At 53.4% G+C, this 14258-nt stretch overlaps 5 protein-coding genes across 5 annotated transcripts; 2 read left to right on the top strand and 3 right to left on the bottom strand.

Moving 5' to 3' along the window:
• Positions 1-6429: 6429 nt before the first annotated feature.
• UCRPA7_8350 (putative 40s ribosomal protein s9 protein) lies at positions 6430-7428 on the bottom strand (the record flags this gene model as incomplete). The annotated part of the gene is made up of 2 exons (XM_007920864.1): positions 6430-6521; positions 6582-7428. The coding sequence occupies 2 exons, from the start codon at positions 7426-7428 to the stop codon at positions 6430-6432; spliced, it is 939 nt and encodes a 312-aa protein (XP_007919055.1).
• Positions 7429-7818: 390 nt separating this feature from the next.
• UCRPA7_8349 (putative elongation factor 1-gamma protein) lies at positions 7819-9366 on the top strand (the record flags this gene model as incomplete). Its single annotated transcript, XM_007920863.1, has 4 exons — positions 7819-7848; positions 7898-8105; positions 8296-8344; positions 8394-9366. The coding sequence occupies 4 exons, from the start codon at positions 7819-7821 to the stop codon at positions 9364-9366; spliced, it is 1260 nt and encodes a 419-aa protein (XP_007919054.1).
• Positions 9367-9749: 383 nt separating this feature from the next.
• UCRPA7_8348 (putative nif domain-containing protein) lies at positions 9750-10532 on the bottom strand (the record flags this gene model as incomplete). The annotated part of the gene is made up of 1 exon (XM_007920862.1): positions 9750-10532. One exon carries the CDS (start codon positions 10530-10532, stop codon positions 9750-9752), a length of 783 nt encoding a protein of 260 aa, XP_007919053.1.
• Positions 10533-11965: 1433 nt separating this feature from the next.
• UCRPA7_8347 (putative rrna processing protein) lies at positions 11966-12475 on the top strand (the record flags this gene model as incomplete). The annotated part of the gene is made up of 1 exon (XM_007920861.1): positions 11966-12475. The coding sequence occupies one exon, from the start codon at positions 11966-11968 to the stop codon at positions 12473-12475; it is 510 nt and encodes a 169-aa protein (XP_007919052.1).
• Positions 12476-12642: 167 nt separating this feature from the next.
• UCRPA7_8346 (putative abc1 family protein) lies at positions 12643-14124 on the bottom strand (the record flags this gene model as incomplete). Its single annotated transcript, XM_007920860.1, has 1 exon — positions 12643-14124. One exon carries the CDS (start codon positions 14122-14124, stop codon positions 12643-12645), a length of 1482 nt encoding a protein of 493 aa, XP_007919051.1.
• Positions 14125-14258: the final 134 nt, after the last annotated feature.

Raw genomic sequence — 14258 nt, 5'->3', positions numbered from 1 at the left:
GCAAGCCCCAGTTTGAGTCGAATGCGATACGGCCCACCAAGTCTTCCACACGCGCGCAGCGATCTTGTGATCCCAAGTCCTGTAAGTCAGGACTTGGACGGTTGTGTTAGTTGCAAGGCGAGAAAGTTTTGGTGCGGCTTTTGGACTGAGGTAATGTATGATGGAGGGAGGATCCAGACAGGGAACAGCCGTCTTGTGTGGGCGATGACTCGGGGTCTTATAGAGGCCAACCGAGACAGCCCGGGAGCTTGGGCACGGTGTAAGGGCCACCCGTAGCTTTGGCGCATAGACTACCGCTCGACGAGATGTCGAGAGGCAGAGTCGTCGAGTGGCTTGGGCGTTCCTCGACGTCGTGTGGCCCGGCAGATGGCGGAAGTGAGCGATATGAAGTTGACAAGATGCAAGTAGACCGAAGGGACGTAGAGACGTAAAGGGCAGGGGGCAGCCACAGGTTCAAAAAGGGAAAAAAAGGAACATCAAAGTAGGTCAAGAAAACTATGGCCGATGTAACACAGGACCGGGAGGCAGGCCAGGGCACCACCAGGCAGGTTCCGTCTCCTGGATAAACCTAAGTTAAGGGACGACAGACAGTGGAAAAGGACTCCACACGTCGGCACCTCTGGTTGTTTCGTGGAGACGAAGTCGACGTACCTTGGGTGTCTTGGCTACAAGCACCCAACCTGAAGGGCTGTCTAAGACGATGTCTTAGATGGGGGGGTGGGAGAATATGGCGCCGCCTGGCGTGGAGGGTCGTCTTTTGGCCTGTCGGGGCGCGGGTGGTGCGTGTGAGTGGGCTGGACTAGATCTACAGAAGCAACGACACCACCCCTCTCCTCTCTGACGCCCGTGGTGGCTGAACCAATCCTCAAGCGATCTCCAAGCTAGGCACGGCCAAGCCCAAGGAATGTGTGGCGTACGATGGAGAATGGGTGCGTCTTAAATTGGAATCTGAGGAGGAGCACCAGCACTCGGCGACCTTGCTTGCGTAGAGCTTGCGTAGAGCCTGCTTGCTTGCTTGCTGGCAGCAGCTGAACAAGGCGATGTGGAAGATCCAGCCAGCTTGACCAGGGGAGGTCGCAAGGTACAAGCTTGACGGGTCGGCGGGTTGGCAGGAAGAGCCGGGACTATCCCGAGATGTCTGACTGTTGGAGCAGCTGGCGACTGACGACCCCGGGGCTTGGAGGAGCTTTCAGCACGACACAACCCACACCAGAAGAAAGCTGGGAGCCGCGGTTGAGCGAAAAAGACACGACACGATGGCATAGATGGCTGAGCGAAAAAAGGAAAAAATTCTGTCGTAGTATAGCCAGGTAATGCCTCTTGGTCAGTTAGTCCAAGGTTGCGTGTAAGGCAAGGACGACCTAGAGGACCGGGAAGGGACCCACGAGTGTGGCCGTGCTAGGTAGGTACCTAGGTATACCTTACCTTAGGTAGGGTAGGTACTGCCGATTCAATCCCTCACTCGGTCATTTATTAGGGAAGGGACGACGGTCGGTATCAGTGCAAACAGCTTCCTAGGGGAAGGTACAATTGCTGCCAGCATCATGATTAAGGAGAGAAAATACCTGTAGACCTCGGAAAGCATCGCACATGCCTTCTTCTACCTACCGTTCTACACTCTTTCGTTCGTTCTCTTTCAAGCATCATCACCCCGTCTTCCATTTCAGTCCAGTCCATGGGTCTATACCACTTGTATCCTATGCCGATTACCTGATTCGTTGTCCTCTTCCCGCCCGCCTCAGGAAAGGTGTTTCGCCGGGGCTGACCCTCCAAGGCTTCTTTCTTATCTATCTATCTATCTACAGTATCTACCTACCTACTCCAGTGCCATGTCAGATCAAATATAACAGCGAAGCCTGCAATATAGGGATGACGCCGCAGCAAAGCAGCAGCAAAGCAACCAGCAGGGTCAGTCGACCGGGCCCGCTCGCCGGAAGCTCACCCAGCGAGGCGGGTTGGAGGATTTGACGTTTAGTCCAGCTTTGGTGCCAGGCGCTTGTCTTAGTCGGTTGCCCCGTTGGGTCAAGTCCGTGATCCTGTGCCAACCCTGACTTAATTAATGTCTCTTAAGTCTCATCCAGCGCATGTCCCTCCGTCATCTCCAACGGTCGTCATTCTTACTACTGCGTACCTAAAGTATGCAGTAGTGACCTGCCCCTCGCAGTCGCAGAGGCAGCCTAGACTAGAGCTACGAAACTACTGCACCCCGTCTTAGCTTGCCAGTCCGGTGCTTGAGTTGTTCGAGCTAGCTCGTCTATCACCTCCGATGCGAAAATAGCCGATGAATTTGGAATCGCAGCAGCATAAACCAACTCATCACACACCGTCTTCATTCTTTTGTTCGGAAAGGAAAAGAAACCAACAGCAGGTATCCAGTGTTTCATGGCCTGCCGCTACGGATTCGGAAAGAAGAAAATATAAAGCAGGAATAGGCACGAATGAGAGACTGGGAGCCTGTGACAGGGCACCAGAGGCGGGCCAGAACCATTGGTGCCAAGGCAGGGCATCCGAGGAAGCACCTCTTGAGAGCCTGTCAACCAGTCTCAATGGCTAGTGAATGATTGATTGAGATGGATGGATGGCTGCTCGCTCCTCTGGTCGACCTAGGCGGTGACGCGCGTGAGCATTGCCGAAATATTACGGGTGCTCCCATTGCCTTTAGACGCAGGGAAGCTCGGGAGAATATTGAGGAATTGATTGATTGAGCCACACATCCATACATGAATAGCCCATGACAGGACGCGGTCTTTCGATCGTCGATGCCCAACCATCCGTCCAAGCCTTAAGCAGCTCCCTGTCTGAGCGTTGAGAAAATTCTGTCCCTTGGGCTCGCCCTTCCTGCTTGCGCCTGGAACGGAATTTACCTCAAACAGCAGCGCAGGGTACGCGGCGGTAGGGCGAGGACACGTGCGAGGGACAAGTACTGCGGAGAATTAGCCCGGTATGAGCAGTTAGTTATGAAGGGGGGAGATGCTGTTGAGTGAAGTTGGAACCTTGAACCATGTCGTTCAGTTGAGCAGCGGTTGAGTTGTGTTGTGTGTCCCGAGCAGGGGGGCCAGGGGGGCCACTTCAAGGCACTGAGGAAGGATGTCGTCAAGAAAGAAAGCCCCAGGGCTGTGAGGTGATCCCTGTACGTTTGGGACGCTGCTGGGGCCAGAGGAGCAGGGGTTTGATGCTGGGTCGCCTGGGGGGGCGTCCACCGGGGGCTTTTCAGGCTGCGTGGGCCCCGACCAGGGCGCTGGTTTCCCTACTACACAGTAGTCCCCTGCTCCCCAGCGAATCAGCTGCCGCCGCTCTCCAGGCCCGTGTCGATTTGCCGAGCGAGCCATGTATCTGTACCTGATCACCGTGGATCTTCCCTGTTTCACCACGCTGACTCGCATGTAAAGCTGCGCTATTCTGCAGCCTGTCAGCCAATGGGTCGATGGCTGCCAGTCTAACTGGAAGTAGCTCTACTCGCCCTGCTGGGTACCTACTCGGATTGAAGACTGGAAGACGTTGTTGAGCTTGTCAAGCATTTCCATTCAATGCCTTCAAGGAATCACTTGCTGCACACTTTAGCTACGTACCCAGTTCCTCCGCCTCCGCTGCACTGACAGTGACAGTGACAGTGACAGTGGCACTGGGACTGGGACTGGCAGACCTACTCATTGCACCGAGCAGCCAGCTCCTGGATCAATTGCCCCTGACAGGAAGGAGAGACCGGCGAGCGGGGGCGCTTTTTTGAGTACCGAGTGTACCAAACTTCGTCAACTCACGCCATTCTTCGGCTTTTCCTTGCTCGTCCTTCCATACTACCTACCTACCTGAAGTACTCTACTGCCGTGCGCACGCATCCAGGCAGGTAGGCAGACAAAGCATGCATATCCTCTACCGCAGCCGTGGACCTGAGAGGAGAGAGAGGGAGAGACAACCCTTTTGCTCAAGTCTTGCTTGGGAGAGCATAAATCACGACCTGGCACAGATCCATGGTGAATAAGCCCGCCATGCGAATGCGACTCCCAGACGAGACGGAGACGCGACCGTAAGCGCATTGAAGAACGCCAAGCTGCCATGCTACTTCTGCATGTTGCTGCACGGCACCGCAGTAGTACGCGTTGTCCCGACTTTGTCTGGCAAAGTAGCGAGAGGGTAGGGTGGGTAGCTTCTCCCCATTCCCAAAAGTTCACCACCGGCTTAGCAAGAGCTTACCTACATTCGTACCTAGCAAGCAAAGTCATCTATCTGTCGTCGATTGTTAGCTCGCCCAGCTGATAGCGCGTGGGTCTCATTCGGTCACGAAAGCTGCGTGACGACTCGTGTCTCTGTTCCTGGCCTATATCGCTAGTCGGCTCCGCTGATTGTCGCAGCAGACGAGACGATTCGCCAGCGCGTTCGAGAAGCCATCAACGACTAGTCCCTGGCTAGCGAGAAACCATGGTGCGGAGATTCGCTCTCGTGTTCGAGCTGGAGCTGCGATAATCGAAGCCACCTTGGCCACCGAAACCCTGTGAGCCACACGTGTGCCTGTTCTTGCAAGCAATGCAGCCCGAGCTGCCGCACGCAGGAACTCCCGCCCAGACGACCAGTCGGCAGTCGCCAAGACCTAAATGTCGCCCTTTTCGTGAGCGTACGTTAGGTACTCTACGCACGCACATGTATGTGATCGATCCGTCAAAATAGAAAATCCCCCGAGGACGAATCAATCTTTGACAACCTGTTCGCCGATCTCAGCCTCAGCAGGGCGGCCCAATACATGTATGCATTGCCGATCACCGAACGAGGCGCGCCGTTCCCCACAGACCTTTGCTGCACTCCTTTTGGATGCTAACTTCTCCCACCTTACGTGAGCCTCCCAAAAACTTGCTGGGCCAAGCGACGCCCGGCTCGGAAGGTTTGATGTCGCCAATAGACCCAGGGCTGTTTTCAATAATCACTTTAATATTGCCCCAAAACCAAGCAGATTCGAGCGCTTATCTAATCCACCCAACACCTTGAACGCTTTACGATTAAGGTTGCCGGGGATCTCACTGCCGCCCCAAGGGGTATGCATTATGGGAAATGGTTGTTTCCGTTTTTAGTACCAGCGGATCATCCTGTTCGGTCTCCTTCACAAGCTCGTACATCGCTACCTCGAATCCTCCCACCTTCCATAAAGACTGCCGCGGCCGTTCTCCGGCCCCCGAGCTGCCCCTATGGGTGTTGTGGCCATCCATCACTTGGCTCTAACACACCGGCTGTGCGGGCTTGTAAACTTCCGTGTAAGCAAACCAGGGAAGGCGGTGCGTTCTATGGCTTCTATGGGGGTTGTATTGAGCAAAACTCTCCATTCCAGGTTATCAACTCCGCAAGCCGCTCCGGGCCTAAGGATGTTTGAAGTATCAGGCCTGCATTGAAGCGGAAAGGCAACTAGAAGTCTAAGACGCAAGGAGTTGTCAACCTCAATCAAGTGTCATTACAAATGTGCCCCGACCTCTCAACGGGTGGCCAATAATAGCGGTCGCTGTAATGAGCCAATTCCGCCGAGCGAGGACTCTGAAACAAACTAGAATTCCTTCTAGATGCAGCGATGGAAGCATGGTAAAGCTTCCTGTAACAACCGGCTTCAGCCACCACTTTCCAGTCCGTGCTTCTCCCACTGTCGTCACCCTTTGGCAGCAATTAAAATTGAAACGCGTTCTTGCAGAGAACGATCCCACTGTTCTGTGGCATCTCAAATCTCAAACTGGAGACATGACGTCTCTAGTTTTTTTTATCGGTTGTCAGGAGTCAAACAGCAGTTTGGACGGTTCTGATACGTTCACAGAATCGAAAACATGTAAGAGCTTCCACGACGCCCGTTATGCAAACTGCAAACAATCCACTTCCCTGCAAGTGTCAGTCAAGTGGAGTGAGCTGTGCCCACGAACCTACTGGGCGACTTGCAGCCCTATGCGCATTCCGGCGTTCCGCGGCAGATTAAGGAAAAGACTGGGAGATGTGCATTCCCTGCCCGACTAGGATGGATCGAGTGCAACGCCATTGTTTTCCCCGTCTAAATACAATCTGCAATAGTGTAGGCTGCCTTTTAGATGATGGGGCGATGGCTCCTGGGGTTGACGGTATTTCCGACCAGGGCACTCCAGCGCTATCATTTCATATGCCGAAATGGAGCTAGGTATGGATGGTTCCATCAAGACAAAATAGGAAAACCTTGAGAACATCACTTCCAAAAGTGCCTGCTGACTAGCAAGAGTGCTTGCAAGCTTCTTTTAATTGCGTCGCTAGGTATGCTACAGATACAACAATACAATAATTACACTCCCCACAGACTTACATACGATAATACGAGGATTCATAGATGAAGGGCGAGATCTCCATGCGCGAAACACAAGTGCCCGACAACCATCTACGACATCATCATGTTTACGATGAATATGCTGGGCTCCTTGTCCCTTTGGATTTCCCCCTTTATCTCTTGACCCAAGTAGGGCTCTTTCTGGCCTTGAGGTGACCAGCCTTCTTCCTCTCGACTCTTCTCGGGTCTCGGGTGACGCAACCCGCTGAAATGAAGGAGTTAGCAATTTCGAATGGACACGAATTCATTATTGAGCAATGCTTACCTCGTCGTAGTGCCGGCTTCAATGCTGGCTCATGTGCCATCAGCGCCTTAGCCACGGCCAGAGTGAGAGCTTCTGCCTGACCGGTCGTTCCACCGCCCTCAACCAAAGCCCAGACATTGTACTTGTCCATCCTCTCCGTAGACCGTAGAGCAAAAATGGCACTCTCCCGATCATGCACTCGTCCAAAGGCGTCCGCAAGAGACTTCCCATTGATGAGCACCTCTCCTGTGCCCTCGACGACCCAGGCACGAGCCACCGATGACTTCCTGCGGCCAACGCCAAGGGCCCGTCCAAACTTGTCAATGGGGATGGGCTTTGTCATGTTGCTGTATGGGTTGATGTCTCGCTTGAAAATCTGAACTGCCTCCGTAATCGCGGGTGTCGAAAGCGACGGGTGAATGCTGCTGAGCCTCTTGACGATGTCCATGCACTTCTTGAACTCGGTCGCCTTCACTTGCTCGCCCACTGACAACCTGAAGTCGTTGAGCGGCTTCCAAGCCACTCTCTCGAGCAATCCGGGTGGTGCAGGTGGGAGATGCCCATACTTCCTGTTGAGGGCCTGAAGCTGGGTGTAGGCATCGTAGAACCGCGTCTGGCGCGAGAAGTATGACGGCGACACGGGCAGCGGTCGCGCATGTCTAGCAAGTGGTACCACCTGGCCTAGATCTTCGACCGATTTGTCTGCCGGCACCAGCTCGTTCGATCTCGAGCTCTCTGTTGACACTGTCCTCCTCCCCGTCAAACTAGGACTGATCTTTAATGCTTGTAGCTGCTGTCGAAGCTGTCGCCATTGCGGCTTGAGGGACTGGCCGCTCAATTGAGAAAAGGCAGGCCGTATCGATGCCATATTTGCCTTCTCCGACCCCTTTGGCCTCTGTCGCGGTATCACCGTCGATCGAGCGCTCTTACGACTAGCAACTCGAGTGGGAAAGATTTCGATGCTCCTGTCTGGCCCGAGCTTTGGTCGGGACAGCAAGTTATTCCGACTTTGGAGGTCTGCATTAATAAGATACTTAACGGTAATATGTGCATGCCCGATTGATAAAAGTACTGAGCTATTAGCGCAGATTGATTTCACCAGCCACACCGCCTCAGTCACAGCTGGCCCAGCCCCTCATGCCCCACCACAGAACTTCCACCTTGTCCCCAAAATTTTTATTTCAGGCTGGACCGCTGAACTTCCCCTCGATTTGCCTCACAACACAACTCAGTCAACACCGAGCAAATCGTCGACAAGATGTCTTTCGGAAAGCTCTACACCTACGAGGTATGTTACACAATAATTCGACGCAAGATCTTAATTTTCCGGCAGTCAGGCTCACATTCGCGTCCTCCAGGCTAACCCTCGCTCCACGGGCATTCTGGCTGTCGCCAAGGCCAACGACGTCAAGCTCGACATCGTCGACACCGACACCAAGAAGCCCACCGCTGAGTACCTGAAGCAGAACAAGCTCGGCAAGGTCCCGACCTTCGTTGGCGCTGACGGCTATGTCCTCTCTGAGTGCATTGCCATCGCCATCTACAGTATGTGAATCTCGATCTGCGCTGCCTCGCCATACAATCCCATCCCACCGTGATGATATAGATTTTTCATTTAACAGTTATCCCTGTCTAAATCACAACATGTTGATTCATTCTAACATCTGACTCTTTCTGCGCTACATTGTTGTTTTGCATCGGGCTTCATTTGATGGCTCATGCTAACCTGATATAGTCACCTCCCAGAACGAGAAGACTACCCTCCTGGGTAAGACCAAGCAGGAGTAAGTTGCGCCTGACTGTTTGCGAAAGTCAATCCACTAACGAAGTCAGCTATGCTTCCATCCTCAAGTGGATGTCCTTCTTCAACAGCGAGGTCCTCCCTAACCTCGGCTCTTGGTACAGCCCTCTCCTGGGCAAGGAGCCCTACAACAAGAAGAGTGTCGAGGAGGCTTCCCAGAAGGCTCTGAAGGCCATCTCCGTTGTTGAGGAGCACCTCCTCTACAACACCTTCCTCGTCGGCGAGCGCATCACCCTTGCCGATCTCTTCAGCGTTGGCATCATTGCCCGCGGCTTCCAGTACTTCTTCGGCAAGGAGTGGCGCACTGCCCACCCCAACGTTGCCCGGTGGTACGAGACCGTCTACAACCAGCCCATCTACTCCGCCGTCGCCGCCAAGTTCGAGCTGCTCGACGCCCCCAAGCTGACCAACGTCGCTCCCAAGAAGCCCGAGCAGCCCAAGAAGGAGGCCGCTCCCAAGGCTGCCCCCAAGCCCAAGCCGGCTGCCGAGGAGGAGGAGGAGCCCGCTGCTGCTCCCAAGCCCAAGCACCCGCTTGAGGCCCTGCCCAGAGCCACCTTCCCTCTCGATGAGTGGAAGCGCTACTACTCCAACCACGATACCCCTGAAGCCCTGAAGTGGTTCTGGGAGAACATCAAGTTGGACGAGTACACTCTGTGGAGAGTCAAGTACAAGTACAACGATGAGCTTACTCTGACTTTCATGTCCAACAACCTGATTGGCGGCTTCAACACCCGTCTGGAGGGATCCCGCAAGTACCTCTTCGGATGTGCCTCCGTCTACGGCCAGACCAATGACTCCGTCATTGAGGGTGCTTTCGTCATCCGTGGCGATGACTACAAGCCCGTCTTCGAGGTCGCTCCCGACTACGAGAGCTACGACTTCGAGAAGCTCGACCCCTCCAAGCCCGAGGACAAGGAGTACGTCAACGACCAGTGGACCTGGGAGAAGCCCGTCATTGTCAACGGCAAGGAGTACCCTCATGCCGATGGCAAGGTCTTCAAATAAACGAGACTTGGCAACTGGTGTACGTACGGAAGGGGTGTTATCACGTTTAGCTGTCTGTCACGCGTCACGAATGAATGGGTATTACATGAAGTCTAGGTAGGCCTCTCGGCTTCTGGTCTTCTGTTCGTCAGATGTAGGTCATCTGGGCTACAGGTAGTTCTTCGAATAGATAAGGCCCTTCGAGGTTAATGAACCGTGCCTCTGTGTTCGTCCTGTGCCTCCTTATACATTGTGATTTGTATGTTGTGACAGCGCATGCCCATCCCACATTATGATTACAACCGTAACCGCGCTCTGTTTCATAACTCGTAATATGCTACACGGCCTCTGTAAGGGTATTATGGCGAGGAGGCCCCCTCGCATATGCCATGGGACTCAATATCCTATACTGCTCTTTCCAGAAGGAACGGAGCGGTCCGCATAAAGGTACTGAGATCCGACTGATGCGCCAGCTCGTTGAGATAGTCGTGGACCAACGGCAAAATCTCCGGCCTCTCATTCACGTCCCCCAGGAACTCGGGTATCGCAACGAGGTTGTGCGGCTCGCTGCGCGCCTTCTCGACCGAGTCGTCAATGAGGACCGTGTTGCCCTGGTTCCAACGCTGGCCTCCCCGAAAGTCCGGGTGCGAGGCGGCGACCACGGGGTCGGCCCACAGGCTGGTCAGGCGCTTGTAGCACTGCACGCGGCGGCTGAAGTCGTCGGGCGCCAGGCCGAAGTGCTCGCGGCCCCAGACGGCGACGATGCGCGCGAGCTGCTGCGGCGACAGCAGCTGGCGGCACATGTTGTCGACGTTCTGCAGGCGCGCGCTGCTCCACACGACCACCCAGAAGGTGTCGATGCAGTACTGCATGAAGCGCTTGGCGTGCGGCCGCGCCACGATGTGCGTCGGGTTGCGCTTCATCGGCCGGTACACCATCGTGCCGTTGAGGTCGATCACCACGAGGATCGGCCGCGGCTTGGGCAGCCGGATCGGGGCGAAGGAGGCGCGCAGTCGGTATTCCGGTGAAGGCTCCGGTATACCGCCTGACTTTGCGCTCGGGGGCACTTTCTCGTCTCGTGCTTCGCTGGGTTTATTGCGGCGACGAAGTCTTGCCTCTCTGTCTGTGACGGTGCCTTTGACGCCACCTTGAAACGGTGGCTCTTGTGGTATTATCGGCGCATTCATGGCGCTTATATGTGATTGCTTCTCCTTTGAGCGGTATATACCGTTGCTGCTCAAGATTTGTAACTGTTGTTGCGGAACTGAAGCTTTCTGACCGGGCGGCTTGAATAGGCAGGTCTGAGTATGAAAGTACGAATTTGGTAGAAAGGGATATATATGAAGGCGAGAAGAATAGTGCCAGCTATTCACTCTGCGGGAGAAATTTCTCAAGTGGAAGACCTCTATCATCAGGCAACAGGATGTATCGAGCATCAGGCAGCTACTCGGCGGCCTCGTGTGACTGTGTAGCTTGTCCTGTTGATGAAACTGAATGTTGATTTTATCAGGACGCAGACGGCTGATTTCAGGGCAAAGTCCTCTCCGGGTTGTCTTCGGGTGTGAGTAAACTCAGATAGAGTCTGAAATGAGGGATGAGACCAATAGTCTTGACCAAACAAAAGGAGTGACAGGATATGAGTGATTGGTAGAAGGGCGATCACGAAGTGAGTATAATCCAGTCGTAGAAGAAGCAGACAGCAGCCAGGCGGTTTTGCGACAGCAATCGATAAGGAGTGTTCTCTAGCGTGGCCCACCTGCCTATTTAGCGATCTGTGGGGGATATGCAGCACGGTAAATATCTAATTGAGACAGACTGACGCGATGGAAGTGTCAGCTCTCACCATGCAGCACTATGTTATAAATTTACCAAATTAGATTGTAGTAGCTGGTAGTACTCTATTGATAGAAAGGGCCTCCAAAGCGTACATTACAGGAATATGGTCGTGGTTTGTTTCAGTCTTGACAATACACCTTTGAGTAACTTGAAGGACATGGAGTGGCGCACCGCCACACCTCTACCGCTAAAATTTTCGACCAGCAATATGCATAATTCACTACTTCTTGGTTCTCCATGTCTCAACTCACCACTCAGAATCACATAGTTTCTATGAAAACGCTGGAAATATAGTCCTATCCCACGGCATATCACCATTTGAACATCAAAAAGCCATGGATTCAAGGAAGAGAAAGGCGGGCGCCTTGGGCCTCGAGCGGAGAGTGCGTGCACGAGCAGAGCCAGAACCAGACTTGGACGAGATTGATGAGAGCCCCAGCGAGTTTGATCATGAGGACCGACACGAGGTAGAGGAAGGTTTCGTCCCTACTGACTCAGAGGACGGTTCGGTAAGTTTGATATGCCCTTTACCATATGTACCTTGCTCATTAAAATGCAGGACAATGATGAGTCGTCTCATGAAGAAACTGAAGGGATCGATGCATCTCAGGTGTCATTTGGAGCCTTGGCAAAAGCTCAGGCTGCCTTACCAGCTTCGAGGCGCCGTAAGGGCAGTGATACGGATGATCGCCCCGAGTCAGATAATCCTCTGGGCGGCGAAGCGCCCTTCCAGAAAGGCAGCAAAGTTCCTGCACATGTGCAACGTTCGAGCAAGCATGCACCAATGGAAATGACCAGCAAACGCCAGGTCTCTCGAAGGAGAGAAATTCTTCCTGTGAAGAAGATTGAGTACAGGGATCCGAGATTTGACTCTCTCGCGGGTCCACTTGATGAAGCCAGGGCCCAAAAAGCATATGCCTTTCTCGACGACTACCGGGATGATGAGATGAAGCAGCTACGCGCAGCGGTCAAAAAGGCAAAGACGCCCCGCGAGAAAGAGGAGCTCCAACGAGCACTGATGTCTATGGAGTCAAAGAAGAAGGCAAAGGATAGGAAAGAACGAGAGCGTGCCGTCATTGAAGAGCACAGGAAACAGGAGAAGGAGCTGGTGAAACAAGGCAAGAAGCCGTTCTACCTGAAAAAGTCTGAGCAGAAGAAGAGACTGCTCTTGGATCAATTTGCGAATATGAGCGAGAAACAGGTCGAGAAGGCTATCGAGAAGAAGCGGAAGAAGGTCGCCGCCAAGGAGAAGAAGGAGATGCCTTTTGCACGAAGAGGAGCCGAGGAGAGATGAGAAAACGAGATTGAGATACCCCAAAGTTAGACAGTTGCCCACCTGGGCTCTATAGTAGTCTATCTATTATACAGTAACTATCCGACATGAGTGGCGCTTTTACAATGGTTGTCGTCTCTCATATATAGTACAGACCCGACACATATCATACAAAGGCTTGCATAGTTTCATGCGACCTTCTCCAGAAACCCACCCTTGTGCAAGCTCTTCTCAAATAGATCTCGGCACCTCACTTTGCTACCAAGACGAGCACAGAGGAGGAAAGCACCACTGAGTTTCCTATGCAAGCTATATGTCTCCTCCGGAGGAGGTGCCAGACGTTCCCTAAGCATGACAGGTATCTGGGCCTTGACCCGCTCTGTGATGGTTTGGTCCCTGAAGTCATACACCTCTGGAGCTGAGTCCAAGAAAGGTTCAGCAAGAGTTAGAACAGAAGCTATATGGGCATCGAGCATTGTTCTGCTCTCGTGTCCTGTCAAATAGCCAAGCTCCTCAGAAAGGCGCTTCACCCCATCGCGGTCCAACTTTGACGCCGCCATTAATAGCTGAACGTAAAGTGTGATGAAGCGCTCAGGATACTCTCTTGAAGCGCCAAAGTCTAGCAACTCCAGCTTGTTTTTCTCGGCATTATATAGGAAGTTGGTCCAGTTGGGGTCCGTCTGCATGAATTTGAACTCGGTAATTTCTCTCAAACAAAGCCGGAGAATTTGAGTGCCAATCCAATCCCGTTGCTCCTGGGTGAAGGACGTAACTCTGGTAACGCCGACTCCTTCCATGTATTCCATGGTCAGAACATGCTTGCCTGAAGCCTCGGTGTAAATATGGGGCACAAGAAAGACGTCTTCCTCGTCAGCAAGGAGTTCGCGATACCGCTTTCCGCACTGAGCCTCTCTTTCATAATCGCATTCCCAGCCGAGCTCTAGTCTGGAGTTGTCGATCGTTTTGTTCAAGTAGAGGCCCTTGGGGAGTAGTTTTGTGGCAGTTAAGAGCATCCCTAGGTTGTCCAGATCAGAATTAATCGAATCCGCTACTCCTGGAAACTGGATTTTGACGGCAACTTCAGCACCATTCGATTTAAGAGTCGCCCTATGGACCTGGCCAATTGATGCAGCAGCGATCGGCTTCTCGTCAAACCTATCAAAAAGCTCTCGCCATTCACCGCCAAGACTGGCCGCAAGAACTTTGTCTCTCTGCCATGCCGGCATGTAGTCTGCCCTGTCCTGTACCCTTTGCAGAACTTCTCGGATAGGACCAGGAAGCATCTTGGAGTCCTGGAAACTCATCAATTGCCCGATCTTGAGCGCGGCACCTCTCATTTTTGACAACTTGGCGACCAGTCGCTCCATGTTCGCCGGACTAAGCATGACAGAGCCCTCTCCACCGCCACCAAAGCCTCTGCTAATGCTCTCACTTAGAGCGCCGCCAAACATCCCGACGGCTAAGCCGCCATAGTTCCAGATTCTCCCAAGTCGAGACGATGGGACTTTGGACTCCCTTAACTGATATGCCGGCGTTTGAGAAGCACTTGCACCTAGCATCTCCCCGGTTTCCGATGCTTCCTGCTTCGATAGTGAGCCCTCGCCTTCGAGAGATCTCTCGGCCTTGGGCGTCGTGATGACCGGTGCCTCAGCGGGAGGCTCGGCGGCCATGTCATCGCTTTCTAGCTTTGACTCAGTGGCAAGACTTTGTTGGGCTTGAAAAGCTACTGCTCCGGCGCGTTCCAAGGCTGATTCTATACGCTCCCGAAGGGCGCTTTCGTTAATACCTCGTGGCGCTGACTGGG

This window comes from Phaeoacremonium minimum (genome assembly GCF_000392275.1).
Source record: "Phaeoacremonium minimum UCRPA7 unplaced genomic scaffold PA7_03_scaffold_592, whole genome shotgun sequence".
Classification (NCBI taxonomy): Eukaryota; Fungi; Ascomycota; class Sordariomycetes; order Togniniales; family Togniniaceae; genus Phaeoacremonium; species Phaeoacremonium minimum.
This window is presented reverse-complemented; position numbering and strand designations above follow the sequence as displayed.